The sequence below is a fragment of the Oryzias melastigma genome, linkage group LG9 (assembly GCF_002922805.2).
Source record: "Oryzias melastigma strain HK-1 linkage group LG9, ASM292280v2, whole genome shotgun sequence".
NCBI lineage: Eukaryota > Metazoa > Chordata > Actinopteri > Beloniformes > Adrianichthyidae > Oryzias > Oryzias melastigma.
In genome coordinates, this window is record NC_050520.1 from 25,185,271 (window position 1) to 25,206,979 (window position 21,709).

Consider the following 21,709-nt stretch of genomic DNA (forward strand, 5'->3'; position numbering starts at 1 on the left):
TTTTTAATGCACACCCAGCAGCCAATCAGAATCGAGTATTCACCCAGACCATGGTATAACGTTAGATATTTCACTTGATTCTCGTTCAACTGGAAAAAAATATGAAAAATATCACAGGTACCTGCCAGTTACAACTTGGCCATCGATGCCTTCTTGTCTGTTCTGCCCCTCTTGTGTGTTTTCCCTCTATTTTTTTCCTGATGTCAGCTTGGCGCTATAAGTTTGTTTCACTGACCATCTCTCTGGCAAAGACGGATGCAAGGGCAAAGTAAAAACCTGTTTACAAGCACTGATACCATTAATGGATTCCATTTAAACGTGCAGCTCTGGCAACCTTGAGATGTTTCCCCTTACTGAGAGTCACGCCAACACTGCTGCACTGTGCAAGGTGATAGACACCTTTGAAAGGTTTGGGGAGAAATTGTCATTTTATGGTAAATGGCGTATACTTGTATAGCGCTTTTCTACCTTACTCGAAGGCCTTAAGTAGTTTACAGTAACAGACCCAGTCACTCATTCACACACTGATGGCGATTCCACTGCCGAACACTGGCGCCAGCCCTTCACTAGAGGCAATTTGGGGTTCAGTGCCTTGCCCAAGGACACTTCGACACATGGGCAGTCTCTTCAATCTTTACAGTACCCTTTGTCTGGTTTCAGAACTCTCACAACTCACCATCAATTGTTGGAAATGACGTAACTTTACAGAAGCAAGATGAACTCATTGAACTGAAACAAGTGTGTGATTTGCTCAACTTTGCTCATATTTCTTTGGGTAGTTTGGTTCACTGCTGCCAAGGACTTCCCCATTATGGCCAACAACGATATTACGAAATTGCTTCCATTTTCCATGACGTGTAAGGTGAGCTTTTTAAGCCTGACTGATTTAAAAACAAAAAGCAGAGACTACTACCTGTTGAGGAAGATCTTCCATTCCTACCAGAGTATCAGCTTTTTTTTTTTCATCTAAACAGACCCAAGATTCACTAGGAGTTGTTATAAGTTTTGAAACTATGATACTAGCTGTATTCTATTCTATGAATCTATGTACTGTGCCAAGCTATACAGCAGGGTGTCAGACCCATGACTGTGTAAGAGATCTGGACAGAGCGAGTGTGACATCACCCATAGATATTGACTTGCTTCCGGTTCCAACCAAATTAAGTCAATTCAGTCGCCCCTTTTTCCACCATACCGCTTTTGCCATGTTGGAGCCAGACATCATCAGTAGGCAGGGATTGGTCCGAGTCAGTTTGAGACTTTATTTCTATGACAACCACTCTCTCCTGTCAGGAAGTAAGCATGTTGGAAGACCACACCCCTACCACTGAAAGGTGGCTTGGGAGAATCTGTCGAACCCTTTGAACGTTCAACACTATGCCACCTGCTTTTATTGAGACATTTGTTTGCCAAATGCATAACTTGTGCTAAGGAAAAATATGGAAAAGAAAAGATTAGCAAGAACTTGTTAAAACAAGCTAGCAGAGCAAGAATGGTTATTCTGGCAAAGAAAATAACAGTAAGCCATTTTTTAAAAAAAAAATTTTTGTCAATAGAAGTCCATGGGATTTTGGCTTCGTGTTACCAGTGGGCACTTCCTATTTGGAATGTGAGGGGGAGGAGTCTCTCAGTCCAGTTCTCTTATACAGTATACAGTTGCGAAGGGGACCTGCCTGGTGGCAGTCAAGATGAAAATCATTACCTGGAAGGAAGTACAGAACTGAAAATCAACAAATAACAATGAAAGGATAAACTTTGGATAAAGAAAATGTTAATATTTAAAGTAGTTGCTACATACAGCAGCCACTTTAGTTTAATGCATATGTCTGAGAATGTAGTTTACGGGTACTTGCTACAGTTTGTTTTCAAAATTGCACTAGCATGGCCGCTCCAATCCTCCAGTAAGACGCTCCCCACCAAACAGGGATGGAGTGGAGTCTCATGGTTCCATCAATCTTAATAGAGGATATTAATAGAGGTGTGAAGCGGCTGAGAAGAGACCGCCAGCGGTGCATCCCTCAGGCTTTTTGATCAGAGTGTGCCCTTCAAGTTTTCCTTCAGAATGTGAGCTGACCTGACAACAAGGTTTGGCTATTTTTGTAAAACTGAAGAATAAAGTTCCGTTATGCTTTGTTACACTTTTGGCTCCCAGAGGGTGTAATTTCTTCTAATTATTGTTTTTAGGTAACATTTTTAATTCTTGCTTTAGATAAAATAAAGGAAAAAGTTATTTGAAGTTGATGTGTTTTAATATTTTTTTAATTAAAAAATTGTAAGAAGTTAGCATTGTTTTGGAGACATTTCACACATTCTGCCACCTCCACCCAGTATTTACAACAATTGATGCTTCCATGACATTAACTCAAACCCTGCTTGTCAAAGGCTCATGTAGAATAACAGCATCTTGCACTCATTCCCACACTCCTACAGTTTTCTCAGGTCTAGTTTCAGTCTCTGCCTACAGCCTTTAGATCTCATTCCTGCTCTAGACAGCGGACACAAAAAGACTTTTGTGGTAAGTTCTCTGTGACAAATCATTTAGATTTCATACACTCGGCTTGAATTACATTCATGTTTTCCTCATCTTTCGTCTAAGCAGAGAAGGCTGCTGAGATGTGCCGTTGTGTCTCGTCTCCTACACAGTTTGGAACTTTGCACACTGGATGCAAATAATCACTTCCTTGCATGGTGTGACCATCATTGGTGTTTCATTTACAGATAATGAGACCATTTCCTTTCAGGACTGTCATGCCTAATGTACCTTAGTTGAAGCTGTGAAAACAGAACTGAAAATTGTACAAACTTACATCTTTAATAAAAGTACTTAAATCCGAACTTTTAAACAAATGTATTTTTGTTTCAGTTCTTTTTTGTCTGAAAATAAAATTTGTCCTTTTTAGTTCTAATACTTTTTTTTCCATAAACCCATCAGTGCTTTTAACTTTTGGATTCCAAGTCCATTTGAGTCCTTTTTTTAACAGCTTTTAATTATTCAAAAACATAAGTTTTTTAGAGAAATATATAAAAAAAAGAGGACATATAAAGCCAAGTTGCTGAAATAAAGACTTGAACATCACACAATGAATGCTTCAATTTGACAACCAACTTTACCCAGAAATACAATTCTTAACCAGAACAGGTGCCAGTCCTGAAATCCAAGCTTCCTTTTTATAGATTTGTTGAACTGAAACAACAGCTAAGGCTAGGTGACATTGCCATGGGTTTTGTTCTCAGGGAAATCCCTGTGTTCTCATAAACAACTGCAAGAGTTTTGCAGGATTCTGCAATGATTTCCATAAGCTGGATGTTCTTAATCATCAGAATTGGTTAAAATATTTGTATTATAGACGGGTAAAAGGGTTTTAGAATTAAAATTTTAGTGTTAAATTGATTAAAAAAAAGTGGAATGTTCAAGTGTTCTTTGAGTGAAAACGTACATTTTTTTTTTTTCCCTTTCTCTTTTTATGCGCTAGTGTTGCATCTGTCTGCTTGCGTGAGCCCTTAAAGATGGTGAAGCCAGACATTCACACTCTGGCCCACCACCTGAAGCAGGAGCGGCTTTATGTGACGTCTGAGAAGCAGCTGATTCAGAGGCTCAACAGTGATGTCCTGAAGACAGCTGAGAGGCTGTACCGGGCCGCGTGGATCGCCAAGCAGCAGAGGATCAACCTCGACCGTCTCATTCTCACCAGGTCAGACCCTTCCCCTCTATTTCTCCTGATGGTTAAGTAAAATGATCATGTTTAGAGGTCAAGACTCAATATCACACAATTCGAAGACATTTATTGTTTCCTTAAAAATCATTTTATTTTAGTGTTGATGGGGACATTTTTTATTAAAACTGGATGGGATTGAAGTGCTTGCAAACTCATTAGTGATTCAAAGTATATGATACAAAATGTAGAGGAAGTGGTTTATTTCTCATTTCTAGTTTAAGACCCACTCCAATAAAAATTGTGGTTTTGGGTGTTTTTATCATGTTCTTGTAGCATTTTTCTCATAATGGAGTTTGTATATAAAGAAAATTAAGATTAATACTGTGTTTCTGAGTATTTCTTTATTCAAATTGTTGTGAATCAGGAGCAGACAAATATGTAGTTGGAAATAGCCTTTGGCAGTGATGTTGGTGCTACAGTCAGAGGGTCAAAAGCTCCCTGCTCCACTCCATCTTGAAAAGTCAATTTGTAGACAAATAAATTAATGTACGTCTGTGTTTTACTCTTGGAATCTGCTTCAGAATTAAATGGCAGGATAGCTTTGAAATTGCTCACCATTTTCCATTGCTTCATAACGTCAGGTTGGGGCTGTAAGGAGCTGTAAGCTAGTGGGGGAGAGTGTAAACAAAGGGATGTTGGAAAATCAGGAAAGGCTTACTCCACACCATCATGTTCCCCACAACTCCAAGACGAATTTCTAAAGAACTACTCCTGAGTTGCTGAAACTGTGTTCTAAAAACAACAGTTTTTTTTTTTTTTTTTTTTAAATATTTTGGCTAAAAACAACATCATAATTTAATGACTATTAGGTCTATTAATTATACTTTTAAAAGGATTGAAGTGGAACTTCAAATGTTAAGTGTCAGACCTAATAGAATCATTAACTTGTTGGCTATGATTATTTTGGATAACAACAATCGGACCATAATCAATATTCAATACTCACTGAAGTGTTAAAATCTAAGTTTTCAGATCCTCTAGGACCTGAGAAATGAAGGCAGTTGCTGGTACAGAAGGTTTTCTGTGATGCCCCTCTATAATGAAACCTCTGTTTGTAGTGCGGAGGCCTCCCCGGCCGAGTGCTGCCAACATGCCAAAATGCTGGAAGATACACAGTTTGTCGACGGCTACAAGACGCTGGGTTTCCAGGAAACGATCTATGGGGAGTTCCTGGCCAGGTTGAGGGAGAATCCCAGACTGGTTGCTTCCTGTCTGGTGGCAGGAGAGAGGCTGAACCAGGAGCCCACCCAGGGAGTCATTCACACAGTCTTTACCTCTCTTTATGGCAACTGTATTATGCAGGAGGATGAGAGCTACTTACTGCAGGTTAGATATTGACATTCACTGCAGAAATATTAATTTAATAAAATGTCAATTTTTAATATGCTTTTATTTTCTGTCTCACTCCCAGGTGCTAAGATACCTGATAGAGTTTGAGTTGAAGGAGAGCGACAACCCTCGGCGTTTACTGCGGCGTGGAACCTGTGCCTTCAGCATCCTGTTCAAGCTGTTCTCTGAGGGTCTTTACTCAGCCAAGCTCTTCCTTACCGCTACCCTCCATGAACCTATTATGCAACTGCTGGTGGAGGATGAGGACCACTTGGAGACTGACCCAGCCAAGGTGGTGGAGGGCCTCACACCAGCCCAGCGGGAACGCTTCGGGGAGAAAGGCTCCGAAGGTTACAAGCAAAGGGTGCAGGCCGCCGTTGAAGCCAACGAAGCCAAGCTGGTCGCTCTTGTGAACAAGTTCATCGGTTACTTGAAGCAAAACACCTACTGCTTTCCACACAGCCTGCGCTGGATCGTGTCCCAAATGTATAAGACTTTGTCATGTGTGGAGCGCCTTGAAGTGGGCGAGGTGCGCACCATGTGCACGGACCTGCTGTTGACCTGCTTCATTTGCCCAGCTATAGTCAACCCGGAGCAATATGGCATCATCTCAGATGCACCCATCAATGAGGTCGCCCGCTTTAATCTGATGCAGGCGAGTCGTGCAGAGGGTTTGAATAGCTCAAATTTGAATATTTAAGTCAGTAAAATGTTAACTGGTGCTTGTTTTTTCTGCAGGTGGGTCAGCTTTTGCAGAAGCTGGCCATGGCTGATGATGATGCAGACCCAAGGAGGAAAAGCACCTTGTCGAAGTTTGATAAGGTGCGTTTGTCATCAATTTTTAAAACCTTTTCATTTCAAGCTCCCAACGCTGAAGATTCCTGCTCTGGTTTTCTGTTCGGCAGAGTTGTGTTGCTGCTTTTTTGGATGTGGTGATTGGAGGACGAGCGGTTGAGACTCCTCCCATGTCGGCCATGAATCTCCTGGAAGGCCTGAGTAGGACCGCCGTCTACATAACTCATAACCAACTACTTGCACTGGTAGGTAGGATACTTCAGTAACAACAGGCTAGGCTTTTGGATTGGGATCTCTGTTTGTCTTTATAGGAATAGCTGTTTCATAACATTTCACAGCATTTAATTGAGAATGGTTGACCTTTTTTTATTTCACAACAGGAGTAATAATGTTAAAGCCTGCAAACTTAAACCACATCCTCTTTATACCTACTTTTTTATATGTTGGCATTTAGGCCTTTTGCATACTCTTTGAAATGGCTTTGTATCTCTCTAGAGGCTTTTAACCATCTGCTAAACAGAGCTTTCAGAGTTTCTAGTGGTAGTTGTAAGCTGATGGATTGTTATTTTTATTTATGTACTTTCTATATTTATTGATAAGTTGTTCATTTCACATATTGGTATATACGTGACTGTTTGGTTATGGCAACATAAAGCAAAATGTTTCCCTCAGTCTCAATGAATTTGTCTAAAGTATAATATTTTCCGACAATATATACAAACATCTCACTGTGATTCAAATTTAGATTCCCTAAAGAGATAAAAAAAAATATCTGCATAAAATATTTACAATTAAAGCAAATTCCTGGGTTACAATAAACAGCTTTTTTTATTGCACAGTTTAAAGTAACATAATTTATCAGGTAAAGCCTACACACAGGAGAAAAGTAACGAGACATCACGCGTGACTGTTGCGAGGCAACTGCCGACACAGCAGAAACGGGCTGGAGAAAAAGCTTACGCATGAACTTGGCTTAGTGGCCTTAATCTGACCTGACAGAATACGTTTTGAAATTGTGATGCCTATGCATCACTTCTTTTTCCTGCACCTTAAGTGTTTTTTTCCCCCTAGTTTATGTTTCTAAAAGTTTAAGGTCACAGCAGCAGGTTTACAAAAGACACATTAGCTTAAACGTTTGCTTGCTGGATCTTCCTTCTATTTTAAGTTGTTTTGATGAAAATAGTGTTTTTTGGTGTTTTTATAATGTTTTTTGTGGCATTTTTCTGATGATGGAGGACATATATTAGGAAAATTAAGCTTACAATTGCATTTGTGTATAATGTTTGGCTGGGGTGTGAGGGGCTGTAAGCTAGCAGGAGAAAGTGTAAACAAAGGGAAGATGGGAAGTGTGAGCAGGCTTTGACTGCCCACAACTCACACAACTCTTACTTGTAATAAAAAAAAAACCTGGGAATTCTTTCGCAATAGATCAAAGTTGATTGAAGTGGATTTTAAATGCTTTGTGCTTTCTGTCTAGGTGGACTTTGTTCGTGTTGTGATAGGTGGGGACCACCTTCGTGAAGAGGAGCAAATGGCTTTAGAGACCATGCTGGCTAATGTACCCCAATCTAGAGCCACCAAGAGCAACAGTCTGGAGCTAACTCCCTCCAACACGCCTCAGCTTTCTCCAGCTACCACTCCTGCCAACAAGAAGAACAGACTACCTATAGGTATCCTCATCTTTGTCGGCTGCTGTTTGCTGATCAGTAGATTCTTTTTACTGAATCACCTCATGACAAATTCCAGTTTTGTGAAAAAAGAATATCACTTTTGAGAATATTTAAATTGCGTAAATGTGATTCTTTTTTTTCTGCTTAACGAGAGGAACTGTAAACAACAAGACTTGGGAAGTGAAAGCTGGTGAAGTCTGTGTTTTACAGGAACCTAATGAGCTCTTTCTCAGCTTGTTATGAAGATAATTAGCGTGGTATGGATTGAGGTTCAATTACAAAAATGACAGCCAATTAAATTGCCAAATATAAATGAACTCATTTTAATTGGAATGGATGGAAAAGATCCATAGTTTACCTTCGTTAGCATTTTAAAGAACAAATGATGCAGTGGCAGCATTTCTTAATTAGAAACCTACAGCTTGTGTTTGGTTCTTTGAAATGTGACATTTATCTACAGAATGTGTGTGACCTACTCTGAATTCTGAGATGTATTGTTTGATTCTTTTTTCCAACTCCCTACTTTGTCCCTCTCCTTTCCCTTTGTGCTGCCATTGATTGACCAGGACAACATTTAGCTGCTATAACATCTTGGGACCCTACAGCCACCAATCTGTGTGCTCACATTCCATTAGTAACCCCTTTTGGTGGGTAATTTATCAGTTCTGTTTGAGCTGGAGAGAACCTAACCCTTGTCTATGTTGCTTCATCCAGCTTTGACTTAGGAGGCATTCATCAAGCTTTAATTTGTTGTCCAGTCGGCACTGTAACCATTGCACCATTATTTTGAAAGGGCTTCACCGTTTCTGCTTCTCGTGGCTTTTCCACTTATTTTTTTATCTTCCTTTTCTCTTTTGCGTTTGCAATCAAACCAACAGTTCGATGATAGAATGGTAGTAAAAGAAGAGTAAACTAAAAAAATCCATCTTTTTTCTACATTCATCTTCTGGGGTTTTTTTAAGCAACAGCTAAAGTGTGTTTTTAGCATTACATATCTGTTAAATGCATACTGTAAAATAAATAAATAAATAAATAATTTTGATGGGATTCAGACATTCCCCCAACTTAAACTCCTGTAATTTCCCATTCTTTTCTGGTTTCTGTAAAAGTAGTTTGAAACTCAAACTTGCTGGTTGATGCTTCATTCTGATTGGTTCCCAGAACTCACAATTTTGGTTCTTGATCTAAAAAAAACTCATTAATGCAACTTGAAAACTAAACATTTTCCTTTCTATTTTAAATGTTTTTCCATCTTTACCCTGTTTTCCTTGCACTACCATCTAAAGCTCTATTCTTTTAAAGCGCTGGAAAACACAACAGCAACCTTTTCAGACTAAAGTGTCACTTCTGTGCTGCTGAACAATCTAAATCTGTTAATGTTGTGCACTTAAGGCCTGAATTTTATATACAATATTATTCAAATTAAGCAAAAGTTGCTATTAAAAACTAATATTTTAGTTTCGCTACTAACCGTTAACATTTAGAAACAAAAATGACTTAAAAGTTTATTAATCCAATAGAATCAACCCTTTGTCATACCAGTGTGAAGTTTTGTCAAAGTGTAGGTATTTTTATAAACAACAATTTTATTGAATCAAATTATATTTTTGAGTCTGGAAAAAGAAGCAGCACATTGGTATGACATGCTTTTTGAAAGTGTTTTTTGTTTGTTTTTGTTTTGTGTTTTAGATTCTGGCTTGTTTTGTTCCATCTCAGAAATTCTTACTGCTTGTTTTTTATATTTAAAAAATTGAAAGGCAAGTTTTTCAACATCAAGAAGCCAAAACTAAAGTTTTTTGTTTTTTTGTTTTAACTAACAAGCGGGGGCTCGAAGCCGCAGCCGTACCAACATCGCCCAGGAGGGGGAGGCAGAGGCCAGCTCCCAAGAGTCCATACAAGAGCTGATGCCAGAGGAGGTGCTGGTAATTTCTCTGGGCTCTGGCCCTCTGACTGTCCCTGGGATGATGTCAGAGAATGAGGTAATGTGACTTGAATTAATGCGCTCATTTGCAGGCAGATGATGATGATGTGATAAATTCTGTGTAATATTATTTCCCGTCATTGAACAGGAGCATTTTTTTTTCCATTCATGTCATGCATTTTATAGCTCTTTTATGTGTACTGCCAATACTATATTGCTAAGCAAAATTGCTTGAACAGATGCAAGAATGAGTCATGTTACATCAGGATTGCAGATCGGTTCTCATTCTGCTACTTTTCAGGTTTTAAACATGCAAATGGCTTATGGGACCCAAGTTGATGGTCACGCGGATGAAGCTAAGCTTCATGGGAAACCAGACAAAACCCTGCGCTTTTCACTCTGCAGTGACAACTTAGAGGGCATCTCTGAGGGTGGGTCTGCCTCATGGATAAGCATAGAGAAAAATAAATTATTGTTAATTTTTTATTTGGTCTGAACTGATTTAGGATAATGTTTTTTAGATAACCTATTTGCTAGAATTTATGTTTAATATTTCTCTGAAAATTAAATGTCATTCAATGTGTCTTTCTCTTGTGTTATTTACCACAGGCCCTTCCAATCGTTCCAATTCTGTGTCATCCCTGGATCCGGAAGTGGAGTCTATTTCTGACTCAGGAGCCGGACCGTCAGGGAGCAACGGCGTCGAGGCTCTGCAGCTTTTAGAGCACGAACAAGGTGTGCAAAGCTTCAACTTTGCTTAAATTAGCATGAATGTCAAAAGACAATCTCAAAGGAGATGAAAAATGTGCACGCTCAGTCCAAGTCTAAAACTGCATTTCTCTCTCAGCGACCACCCAGGACAACCTGGATGACAAACTGCGCAAGTTTGAGATCAGAGATATGATGGGCCTGACCGACGACCGTGATATCTCAGAGACGGTCAGTGAAACTTGGAGCACTGATGTGCTGGGCAGTGACTTTGACCCGAATATGGACGAGGACCGACTGCAGGAAATACCAGGTGCCTCCCAGATCCCTGTATTCCCATAACCTTATTCAGCCTTTTTTTTTTCCTTTGGTGGAGGAGGTAGAGGGAAATGTCTTCACCTTGTGGTGCTTATGTGAAACAGCATCAGAGGTCACTTGTTTGCTTTTGGCTCTTACAAAGACACTGCCTTCAAATACTTTGATTCATTTAGTATTTTTTCTTTTTTTCTTAATATCTGTTTACTTATTTTCTTCATTAAACACTGGCCCTACTCAGCTTGTTATATTGGGTGAAAACCAGATGAAAATTGTATATTTTTTCTAGTTTAGAGAGTGTTGCATTCATAGCTACTACCCACAATGCATTTACTCCTAAGAAAAACAACAATTAAGTATACCCACCTTTTTTCGGATTATACCCATAAATCCAGTGTAAGTTCCCTTTCCGTGGTTCATTTGCAGTGAAAGCAGCTGTAGACGGAGTATGTGTGTGCATGTCTCCTGACCCTTCCTGTCTCCTCTCTGCCTCACTGTTTTTGTTGGCATTCTTTGGCCTGCTTTCCCTCTCTTGCGCTGACATTCACTCAGTCCCTGCAGTCTTATTGACCTTGGTTCCTTCTCATTTGCATTCACCATTTTTCATTCTTCGGAATATGGTATTGGGGGACTTTTCCATCATTAAGTGAATTTACAGTGATTTCCTTATGTGTTTTCTCCAAGGGATTGGGTTATGAGATGCACATTAAATATCCATTAATACCTCATTATCCCACTGATAAGATTACCATGATAATGAGGCAGAAATTCTAATTGTTTCACTTCTTGTTGTGCCACTCATTTAATCATCCACCTGAAAGACAAGTACCCCTGCGCCCCTACCTTGAAGACTGTAAACATGGACAGCGGGATAAAGCTTTCCCACCAACAATGAGAGCGCCGGCTTGCCAAGTGCAGCAGCACACTGTTGCCGGGGTGCTGGCATCCATGTTGGCTCATGACGTGCGTGTGCCATGAAGTGGAAGCCATGCACACCAGGGGAGGGCTTCTACCACTGGTTGACATTTTGGTCGTGAGCCTTAGACACCGACTCCCCCTCACACCTGCTCGCTCTGCTCCCACCGCCTCTGCATTCTTCTGCCTTGTTAAGCCCCCACTTCCCAAACGGAGATGGAGGGACACAGCACCGAGGACTTGTGCTAAGCAGTAATTTGGCTGTGAGTTATGCCGGGCTAAATAAGCTGTGCAAAGTCACGGCCCCGGAGGCTACTTCAAGATGAGGTGCCGTCATTAACCTCCGGCCTTTGGCACGATTACGCATTTAGGTCCCAGCATGAAAATCACACAATGTTCTGGTGGATCAGTGTGTCTGGATCACTCCTCGCGGATCATATTTTCGCTCATGTCACGCCATCTCTGTGTTTTGTCCGTTTGGTATGATTGATCCAGATGGCGTGCAGGCTTCCCAGTGGGGGACGGCAGTACATACAATTAGTGAAATGCATCCTGAATTTCATTCAGAATTCCAGCAAGGCTAATGAAGAGTTTCACAGTCAGGTAGAACTGTCAAAGGTGCGCCAGGCATCCTTATTTTGTCAGATCTGAATGCAAAAAGGGATTAACATACTAGAAGTCATAATGGAAGCTTGAGATGATCAACTCAACTAGGATGTGAATTTAAAATGTTTAGAGGGATACCAGAAAGAGTTCAGTTTTAGTCTCTAGAGTACATTTTTTCTTTAGAATGCTATTTTGTGGTCTGGTACATAATTGTAGGATCAAATCTATAAAAAAACTGTCAAACCAAAATATTTTGTGGCTTTTGAACTGTAATTTGTACACATTAAGGTGGCGTTCCTAACGGAGGTTACCTGTCTCTTCTTCCTTTGTTCTTCGGGGCAGCTGCAGAGAACATGCTTGGCAGCCTGCTGTGTCTTCCTGGCTCCGGTTCAGTTCTGCTGGACCCTTATGGATCCACCATCTCTGAGACCACAAGTGAAGCTTGGAGCGTGGAGGTCCTTCCCAGCGACTCAGGTCTGTGCTTGATTAGGATTCCTCTGACGCACCGTGTGTGTCTGAACGTTTTCACATACATGTTTAGGTTTTCTCTGTATAGTGGGGGATGGGGCAGCAGGTGCACATTTGCTCCATTCCATACACAAAAATGTGTGCATACATCTGTCATCATATTTGCATGCACTTGCCTGTCTTTCAGGGCAGATCTGCCCGCGCCAGTAAAAGGCAGCTAAGGGTTTCCTTAGAGGGACCACCAGGTGTGTTTGCACCTGTGACAGAGCAGCAGCAACACAAGGACAGCAGCTGTCCTCGTTTACATGCAGCCTATAGAGTGTCAGTTCTTAAGCTTGCTCGACTTAACATGGCACTGATTTGAGACCAGCACACCCAAAAACAAAAATAAACTCCATTATGTGCGTGTGCCTTTTTTTTTACTTTTACATTTGTATTTCATCTTTGTGTATACTTAAAAATCAATAGTCTTTCTTCAAATAAACAGTGTTAAGTGTTCTTCTTTCAAAATAAGCTTGAGTTAATTGAGGCAATGCAGAAATGACATGCTTGGGTGTCTTGATTGCTTTTTGTTCCGTTTGCTGCCCCTATTCTCCTCAATAATGGTGCAAATGCAGGCTTGCCTCAAGTCGAGAACTTGTTTCATGGCTAGGTAGCAGAAAACTAGACTCTAAAGATCACTTCACCAACACATTATTACTAACGAGCATGCAAATGAGCTCTGCTGTTGTTATGAAGCCTCTGGGTTTGACCCATAAGCTAGCCAAAGAATTAAAGGCTGCATCTTTATTGTTTGAATTGCCAATTAAAAAATGCAGTGATTTTTTTTTTTTTGTTTGTTTGTCTGCGTATGTGTGCACTCAATAATTATGAAGGAGGAATTATTAAAGAAAGAGATGCAAACGGTTTTTAAGTAACATCTCATGTGGATTTAAAGGGCATAATCTCGCTTTAGCTTTCCATATACATTTTTTCTTTTCTTTTTTTTCTCTGTAGAAGCTCCAGATCTGAAGCAGGAAGAGCGCCTGCAGGAGCTGGAGAGCTGCTCTGGTGTTGGTAGTACCTCAGATGACACTGAGGTCAGAGAAGTGAGCTCTAGACCCAGCACACCAGGCCTCAGTGTGGTTTCAGGTTAGAATCAAACATCTTTTTTCTACTCTTTTAACTAAAGTATGGATCAGAAACAAGAACATATCCACCCATCTTTGACCTTTTTAGTATTTTTTGTCTTTTAGAAAGTTGTGAATTGAAATGTATACTTTAGATCCAGTTGTCCTTGTTTTTTGTGTAGAGCAATCGTTTTTTTCATGAAAGTTTTTGACCTGCGTAGTGGCAATGGTTGGGTTTTGGCTTTGCACAGAGGTTAATGCTGGTTGTGTCGTCCGTGGGCTCAGGTGGACATACTATGCTGACAAGCATAAAGTACTATCTTAGATTAAGAAGCCAGCGGTGACATTCCTGGCTCAGCTCGGCTAAAACAGTCTCTCGAGATTCCACCGATTGATAGTCTGCTGTGACGATCATTCTTATCTGTGCTGTTCTTTTAACCCATGGGAGCTTGCATTACCAATTTAAAGATCCCAATGGGCTCCCACCTGAGAGTGACCATATAGCATAGTCTAAAGAGAGAAATATCCTCTTTTGTCTCAGAATAATTCGCCCATTCAGGTGTTTTTTTTCCTCCTTTGGGCAGTTGCCAGGCACCAATGTTTCTCAGTAGAGGTGATTTTGTTTCGTCCTGAGTTTTAGCCTAACTAGTTTTTCTGTGGGTGCCCCAGGAATTAGTGCAACGTCGGAGGACATCCCCAACAAGATTGAGGATCTGCGGTCAGAATGCAGCTCCGATTTTGGAGGAAAGGATTCTGTGACAAGTCCAGATGGGGAGGAGTCAAGTCACGGTAGGAGACTGTCACATCCCAGCGAGGCTGGCTGAGCTTTCACTTGATCGTAGATCTGATCAAACCACCTTCTAATTTGTTGCTGTCACTTTCACAGATGCTTCATAAGCACTCGAATGTACTTTGACTGTAATATTTAAAGATTTTTACCTGTGTATTAGAGATGTGTATTGGCAGGAGTCTGGCAATACGATTCATTTCACAATACGATGTATATCCCAATTCACCAGAAACAGTATTTCATATTTTTTTAAGGAGTTTGTCTTTGCTGAATATTGATAAATCTTTCGCACTAATAAAAATGTAAAATATATTTTATTTCATGATCTGCACATCAAGGACTGCAACTGTATCTCATGTCATTGCTTTTAGCCTAGCAAATTAATGGTTCTTTTATTTGAGTAAATTAAAAGAGATTTTTTTCAACACTCAACTTTATCTGATTTTCACAACAAAATACTTTTCAATTTATCAATAAATGAGTCTTGACCAATAAGGTTCTATAAATTTGGCTGGATGTTTTTTCATCATTGTAGGAAAGCACTCCAAAATAATGTTATTGACCTTGGTTTGTTAGTATGTGTATATATTAGTTTACTATTTGGCCACCAACACTGAATATGTCAATCTTCTTGTTCCGTTTTTTTTTTTTGTACAGGAGGCCATAATTTGACATCTCCACCTTCACAACCAGATTCCTTACTCGCCATGTTTGATCCCCTCTCCACTGGTGAAGGTAAATCGTTTTTAGTGACTTTGTGTGACTCTATACCCCCCTTCACGTCTAAAGTAAAGGAACAGTTCTAAACATCAACGAGGAATCATCTAACAACATTTACAGGACACATTATTTTGAAGTAAAATAACACTTCCTTTCGCTCTCTTGGAATCCAAAGTTCTTCCCAGCAGTCCTTTTTATTTTTCCTTTTGTGCATTTTTTTTTTTTTTTTTGTAGTGCAGGTAAATATTTAAGAGAGGAATGGTACTGGCTTCGAGTCTGTGGCAAGGTGAAAGGATGACAGGTTGAGAGACCTCACCCCAGGCTCTTTGGCACTTTCCTCTTGTCCCACTGTGCTCATGGCACGAGGCTGCCATTGGAAGCTTTTCAGGAGAGAGTCTACCCTTGGAACAGGTGGCCTACCCACACCTAGGGCTTATATCCCACCAGCATCTCTCTTTAACTCCCTCCCCTCATTGAGTTTTTTTTCCTCCAACTATTGTTATGTTTTGGAGTTACTTTTTTCAACTAAGCAAATGGTTTTACTTTATTAACTGATAAATGTAAAATATCCTTTGAAGTGGTGAGTAACATAGACATACAGAAGAGAACTTACTATAGACTTTATCTTGAGCGAAGGTGGATGTTTAAAAATGTCCCTTGTGCTTTTTGCTGCAGGCTCCTCCACAGGGACAATAGTTAGACCAAAAGTGCACTATGTGCGGCCTCCTCACCCTCCTCCCGACCCTCCCATCCCTGAAGCCAGCGCTGTGGCCCCCGAGATTCGCCATTCCCTTTTGGGTGAACTGGAGCTCATCAAGCAGCGCCACTCTTTCCCTGATCGGCTGGTCCGCAGCCGCAGCTCCGACATCGTGTGCCCAGGCCGCCGGCCCACCAGCGACCCCGGCCTCAACAGGCGGGTGGCAGTAGAAGAGCGGGAACCCGGCGGGGCTTTTGCCTTAGGGCCATCCTCGTCGCCCAGCAAGGACTCTCTGAAAGGAGAGGTGAGAACACTATTCTTTAGTGTGTAAATGGATCAAAATAAATGAACAGTTTTTAAATACGTCGTTTTCTATCCTCTCAAAGGTAGAAGACAGGAAAGATAGCGACGATGAGAAGTCTGATCGCAACAGACCGTGGTGGAAGAAACGCTTCGTCTCCGCCATTCCCAAAGGTACAGATTCACACCCTCTCCTCTTTTCTGGATTTCTTCTTTTCTTTATTTTCAATGTGAAAAAGCTCGTGTGTGAATTAGTTCTGTTTGGAAAACGATCTTTGTTGTCCAGTTCTTTTCCTCACAGGTTTCAGGAGCCGCTCATTTATTCCGTCTTTTCCGAGCTAATCAGTCATCAGAGAGGCATTAGTTGTGTAGATGGTTGGGCTGCAGCCCTCCCAATAGTGCTGTCAGCCAGCAGCTAATGGTCATTAGATAGCCCTCTGTGTCATCAGCACTGACTGATGGCAGATCTGTTGTCATAGATCTTTTCTATAACCACCTCTTATATCTGGTAAGGAAATAATGACCTGCGCCGTCATGGCAGAACTCTTAAGTAAATAATGCATTGATTTAGTCAAGTATAAGACTTAATTTTAATGTTAAAGGACATGTACAGCCTGATCCCCATAATGTTTGCCAAAGCGGTGTTGTCTGTCCTGTTGCTCTGCACGGTGATGAACAGCGAGTTGTCGCTCCGTGTGGCGACCTGTGCTTGAAAGGCCAACCCGTGTCTGTTGTGTCCCTCACAGTGCTGTATTGGACGGCTGAGAGCGATGCTCCAGGTAACGCTTCCATGTTGTCGCACTGAGCTAGCTTTGCTGCTGCAGCCGGCCGGCTGCGCACCACGCTGCTTCCTAGCTGCTGCCTTTAGACCTGGAGACCTGTGGCGTGACATGATGCAGCTTCAGTTCACACAATCCCACTCCTCATCCATGCATCCATTTAGCTACCCTTCACTGTTTGTTCGTTTGCACTAGTGTCATTTCACTGTATGCATCAAACAGAATATCAGTGTAGAGATCCCTCACCCATTACTTTGTGCAGCCTGTGTATCTCTGTTTGTCCAGTTGGCACATTGTGTTAATCAGATACACACATGGGAAAATAAAGTTTTAATGAGTTATTGTGGGTTTTTTAATGATATTCTGCTACAAATTCAAGGTTTTTATTTTGCTTTTATCTTTATTTTGCTAACTATTTTTAAAACTATTATATCATTTGACGAAACTGTGGAAATGTTTTATCTCAATTTCACCTAGAAGATAAAGCAAAATACCGAAGTCGGTTACAGAGTAGAAGGGAAAACAGTGGAGCTCATCATGTGCGTTTCCACAGCTCCCATGGCAGCGTTTAGGAAAAGAGACAAACAGGAGAAGGATGATGTTGGGCAGGAGCGAGTCCTACCAGGTCAGCAGCCTTTTGGTTCTTGCCCCTTTGAGACGAGCCGACCATGATGGGTTTCATTTTAATGCAATTTGTTGGTGTGTTCATTCTCAGATGAGCCACTGCACAGACAGATCACTCAACCGCAGGCAGCTGAAGACATTCTGGACAAGTACAGGAACATCAAGAGGACAAGCCCCAGCGACGGAACCACGGCAGGAGCATCCTATGACGGCTCAGGAGGTCAGGGAGGAAATCTCTCATAAATGTGACAAAAAAGATTTGCATCTAGTTGTTTATTTTCAAATGTTGGTGCAGATATTTGTGTTGAAGACGGCGACTGTCACAGAGAAGATGGTCTGCAGAACATTCCTGCGGATGACCTCCTAGACTCGGCTAGCCAGACGGCACAACAACACGATTCCAAATTCTCTTTCAGGTGTCCCCCTTTAAATGTTGAGCAACAGTTTTTGCCCAAATTGTTCTCCAAAAGCATAATTTCTTAACTTTTTTTCATTTTTTTTTCCTCTTAGTGATGCAAAGAAAAAGTTGAGGTTGGCTTTGTGCTCAGCAGACTCGGTGGCTTTGCCCATCATGGCTCCGGCAACCACACGCAACGGCCTGCCTGATCACATGGATCCTGAAGGTAGAAACACTTTACGCAAACATTGTTTTTAGATGAGATGGCAAGTGCCTCGTGAGTTTGACAAAACATACAGAAATGATAAAACATTTCAAAGTAAAGTTTCTGATTCAGAAACATGTAAGTTTTCCTGAGGATTACAAAATCTGCTGCTCTTTATAAGGAGATCAATAGATCCCCCCCCTTCATCCTCTTCATCCTTCTTTTCAGACAATGAGATCGTCTGCTTTCTGAAGATCCAGCTCGCAGAAGCCATCAACCTTCAGGATAAGAACCAGATGGCTCAAATCCAGGAGACCACTCGCTGCGTCGGCCGCTTTGACCCCCGCACCTGCAGGAAGCTGCTGGCTGCTATTGCAGAAGATTACAGGTAAAATGGGAACAGATGAGCATAGTTCACTCAAGCCATCCACACACATTATCTTACTGAGAGGATGTTTTAGAGAGGCCTCAATCAGGGTATAAAACCAGGCAAACGCTCTCTTTTGCTGTTGTAGGAAGCGGGCTCCCTACATAGCTTACCTCACCAGATGCCGCCAGGGCCTGCAGACCTCTCAGGCTCATTTGGAGAGGCTCCTTCAGAGGGTTCTGAGAGACAAAGAGGTGGCTAACCTCTACTTCACCACCGTCTGCGTCCGGCTTCTTCTTGAACATATGGAGTCAAAGATGCTCGACTTCATTAAAGGTATTTCAGTATTCCCTTTTCTGTATAAAATTGAATCCTGGCTTCTTTATTCCCACTACTTTAAAGGACCTACACCATGCAAAATCTACTTTTTGAGCATTTAAGTGTATTATACTGTTTATTCCTCACTATAAACAATCCCAAAGCGCATTTAGATCTGTTCACATATTTTTGAGTAATCCTTTAAAAACTTCCTCTCTGAGGCCCCTCCCATACCTCACGAGCTGACGTCACAAAGTGAGAACAGCCCCTTTCAAGAAGAGTCTGCTCTGCCAGAACTGCCCCGCAGGCTAACGAAAACAGCCAATTTCTCCACGGTCCGTGATCAGCCACTAACTTCGTCACTCAGCTAGCGATGATAAGCTGCCAACTTCGTCACTCAGCTAGCGGTGATCAGCCGCTGTCTTCGACGCTAGCTTTGCTGCTCAGATAACTCGACCGCTAGCCCCGGCCATCACAACAACCATTGTAGCGATTCCGCAGCCAGCTCTATAGAATAATGTCATGATATGAGTGGTAGTGAAAGGTGGCACCTCAGAGATCGAGGCATTTTACTTCAGAGCAGGAAAAGAGTTCAGCAAAATAACTCATATTTTTTAAATAATTTGTTCTTTAGTCTTTTTTAAAGGTAATATATGGATATATTTTACTCTAAAAGATTCAAGAAAAGCATCGTATAGGTCCTTTAAAATGCATTTGTGGCTTCAAACAATATGATTTTTACAAGATAAGCTTAGGTCACAAGATAAGATTATAAATCCCGTCTGGTGCAGCAAGATGCATAAAGGAACCATCAAAGCGCACACACACAAACGCGCACATGCTGTGTGAGGTTTAAATCTGTTATTTCTGTGCTTGCCTGCAGCGTTCCAGGGGTGCACAGCAGCTGATGACAAGACGGCGGCAGTGGAGGATTTTCTGCGCTATTTGTACGGTGCCATGGCCCGTGATGCCATTTGGCAATATGCAAGCGAGGACCAGCTGCAGGATGCCCAGATGGCTATCGAGCGCAGCGTTATGAACCGCATCTTCAAACTGGCCTTCTACCCCAATCAGGATGGAGATATTCTCCGAGACCAGTGAGTCACTGCGTTCCTTACACTGTCAACCGTTCTGTTTCACTGAGACTTTTTGCATCACATTTTATTTTTTTTTAATTAGCGTTAAGTTGACATTTTTTTTTAAATCTGACAAATAATATGAAGAATTTAAACTATTTGAAAAGGAAAATTGGGTTTTTGTTTTTTTAACGTGATCTTGTGGCATTCTATGAATAGAAAATTGTATTTTTTATTTCTTTATTCAAGTTGTTGTAAATCAATAGCATACAAAAAATTACTGTTGAAAAAATCTTATTGGTGAGGCTTACTATGCCAGGCCACAAGCCCCCTGTTCTACTCCATTCTGATGGATCTACTTGCAGACAAACGGATCCATGTACGTCTTTGTTTTCCTCGTCTGAGCTGACTCAAAACTGTACAGCTGGATAGATTCGATATTGCTCGCCATTTTTGTTGCACAGGTTAGGAGTATGAGTGGCTGTAAGCTAGCAGGATGGATGATGGGAAGTAGGGAACAGTCCTGCCTAATATTCGGCTGAATTTCTGATAAACTAGTGCCACTCTTCAGAAACTGTCCTAGAAAAGAAACGATTTTTACATTTTTAGCTAAAAACGGCAAAATCCTAATAAAAATAACCACTGGGAACGCTTTTACAATAGCTCAAAAGATGATCTGAGTGGGACCTAAATGTTCAGTTTTCTTACTGTCTGCTTGAAACAAATTGTTGTCGTCACACAGGCTTTTCCACGAACACATCCAGCGGCTCACAAAGGTTGTCACAGCAAATCACAAAGCTCTTCAAATCCCAGAGGTATCACCTTGATGCTTTGATTTTTTTTTATTTCTTCCTAATAGAAATCTATTTAACTGACCTCCAAAATGTGCTCATTTGTTAAACTCTTAGGTTTACCTGAGAGAAGCTCCCTGGCCCTCTGCACAGGCTGAGATCAGGTCCATCAATGCTTACAAGACCCCTCGAGACAAAGTCCAGTGTATTCTGCGCATGTGTTCCACCATCATGAACCTCCTGAGCCTGGCTAATGAAGACTCCGTCCCAGGAGCAGACGATTTTGTTCCCGTGCTCGTTTTTGTGCTCATAAGGGTAAGTTTTCCAACCGGCTTTAGTGCTGGGATTGCTCTAAAACTTTTTTCCATGTCAACCAGGATTAAGAATAATCACCTGAACGTTCCATCCTAAGACATTCATCATCGAAGTGCAAACCTGTATTTTCCCCATATTTATGATTGTAATCTGTACTTTGGTGCGTGAGCTTCTTTAAAGCGTCTAATGCGGGCCCCTCCCCGCGTCTCCTCCCCTCCAGGCAAACCCGCCCTGCCTGCTGTCCACCGTTCAGTACATCAATAATTTCTACGCCAGCCGGCTGAGTGGGGAGGAGTGCTATTGGTGGATGCAGTTCACCGCAGCGGTGGAATTCATTAAGACCATCGATGATCGCAAGTGAAGCAGAACAGCCACCTGTATGGGCAGACTGCAGGGGAAGGAGCCGGGAGACTGGGAGACTTCCCAACCAACTGCTCCTTTTGCACAGCTTAGGAAGCCTGGCCCTCTGCCTGCTCTGTATTTGTATAGCTTGTACATAGCCAGAGACGTGGACAGAAAACAAAATATATATACCTGTATGTGAACAAGTTCAGGTTTTGCAAAACGGCTTTGTAGGAAAAAAAAAAAAAAAACTTGGCAAACCTGATTAGAATTTTATCATTTTGTCTTTTGAGTCCATTTTGATTCCCAAGCTGTTAGGAATTTTTATATATTCATAATTACCAACACAACATTAAATCACTGTAAAAGATAATCCTGTATAAAGGGACTAGACTTCATTGATGTGATTATTATTTTTTTTCTTTGTCTGAGCGAG

General features: G+C 41.3%; 1 protein-coding gene across 1 annotated transcript in view; it reads left to right on the top strand.

Annotated features, from left to right (window-relative positions):
- The window catches only part of gapvd1 (GTPase activating protein and VPS9 domains 1), a 28,551-nt gene extending 7,054 nt beyond the window's left edge, over positions 1–21,497 (top strand). Inside the window, exons 2-29 of the mRNA XM_024275645.2 lie at positions 3,474–3,692; positions 4,775–5,042; positions 5,128–5,700; positions 5,784–5,867; positions 5,951–6,085; positions 7,318–7,510; positions 8,077–8,157; positions 9,332–9,489; positions 9,733–9,862; positions 10,041–10,166; positions 10,279–10,452; positions 12,318–12,449; positions 13,440–13,574; positions 14,222–14,341; positions 15,000–15,077; positions 15,738–16,063; positions 16,146–16,233; positions 16,806–16,838; positions 17,392–17,463; positions 17,554–17,682; positions 17,758–17,878; positions 17,973–18,085; positions 18,293–18,452; positions 18,580–18,767; positions 19,633–19,846; positions 20,568–20,640; positions 20,734–20,931; positions 21,152–21,497. Of these exons, the coding sequence (XP_024131413.1) occupies positions 3,508–3,692; positions 4,775–5,042; positions 5,128–5,700; positions 5,784–5,867; positions 5,951–6,085; positions 7,318–7,510; positions 8,077–8,157; positions 9,332–9,489; positions 9,733–9,862; positions 10,041–10,166; positions 10,279–10,452; positions 12,318–12,449; positions 13,440–13,574; positions 14,222–14,341; positions 15,000–15,077; positions 15,738–16,063; positions 16,146–16,233; positions 16,806–16,838; positions 17,392–17,463; positions 17,554–17,682; positions 17,758–17,878; positions 17,973–18,085; positions 18,293–18,452; positions 18,580–18,767; positions 19,633–19,846; positions 20,568–20,640; positions 20,734–20,931; positions 21,152–21,292 (4,428 nt within the window). The 5' untranslated portion in view covers positions 3,474–3,507 and the 3' untranslated portion in view covers positions 21,293–21,497. The remainder of the gene's footprint in view (positions 1–3,473; positions 3,693–4,774; positions 5,043–5,127; positions 5,701–5,783; positions 5,868–5,950; positions 6,086–7,317; positions 7,511–8,076; positions 8,158–9,331; positions 9,490–9,732; positions 9,863–10,040; positions 10,167–10,278; positions 10,453–12,317; positions 12,450–13,439; positions 13,575–14,221; positions 14,342–14,999; positions 15,078–15,737; positions 16,064–16,145; positions 16,234–16,805; positions 16,839–17,391; positions 17,464–17,553; positions 17,683–17,757; positions 17,879–17,972; positions 18,086–18,292; positions 18,453–18,579; positions 18,768–19,632; positions 19,847–20,567; positions 20,641–20,733; positions 20,932–21,151) is intronic.
- Positions 21,498–21,709: the final 212 nt, after the last annotated feature.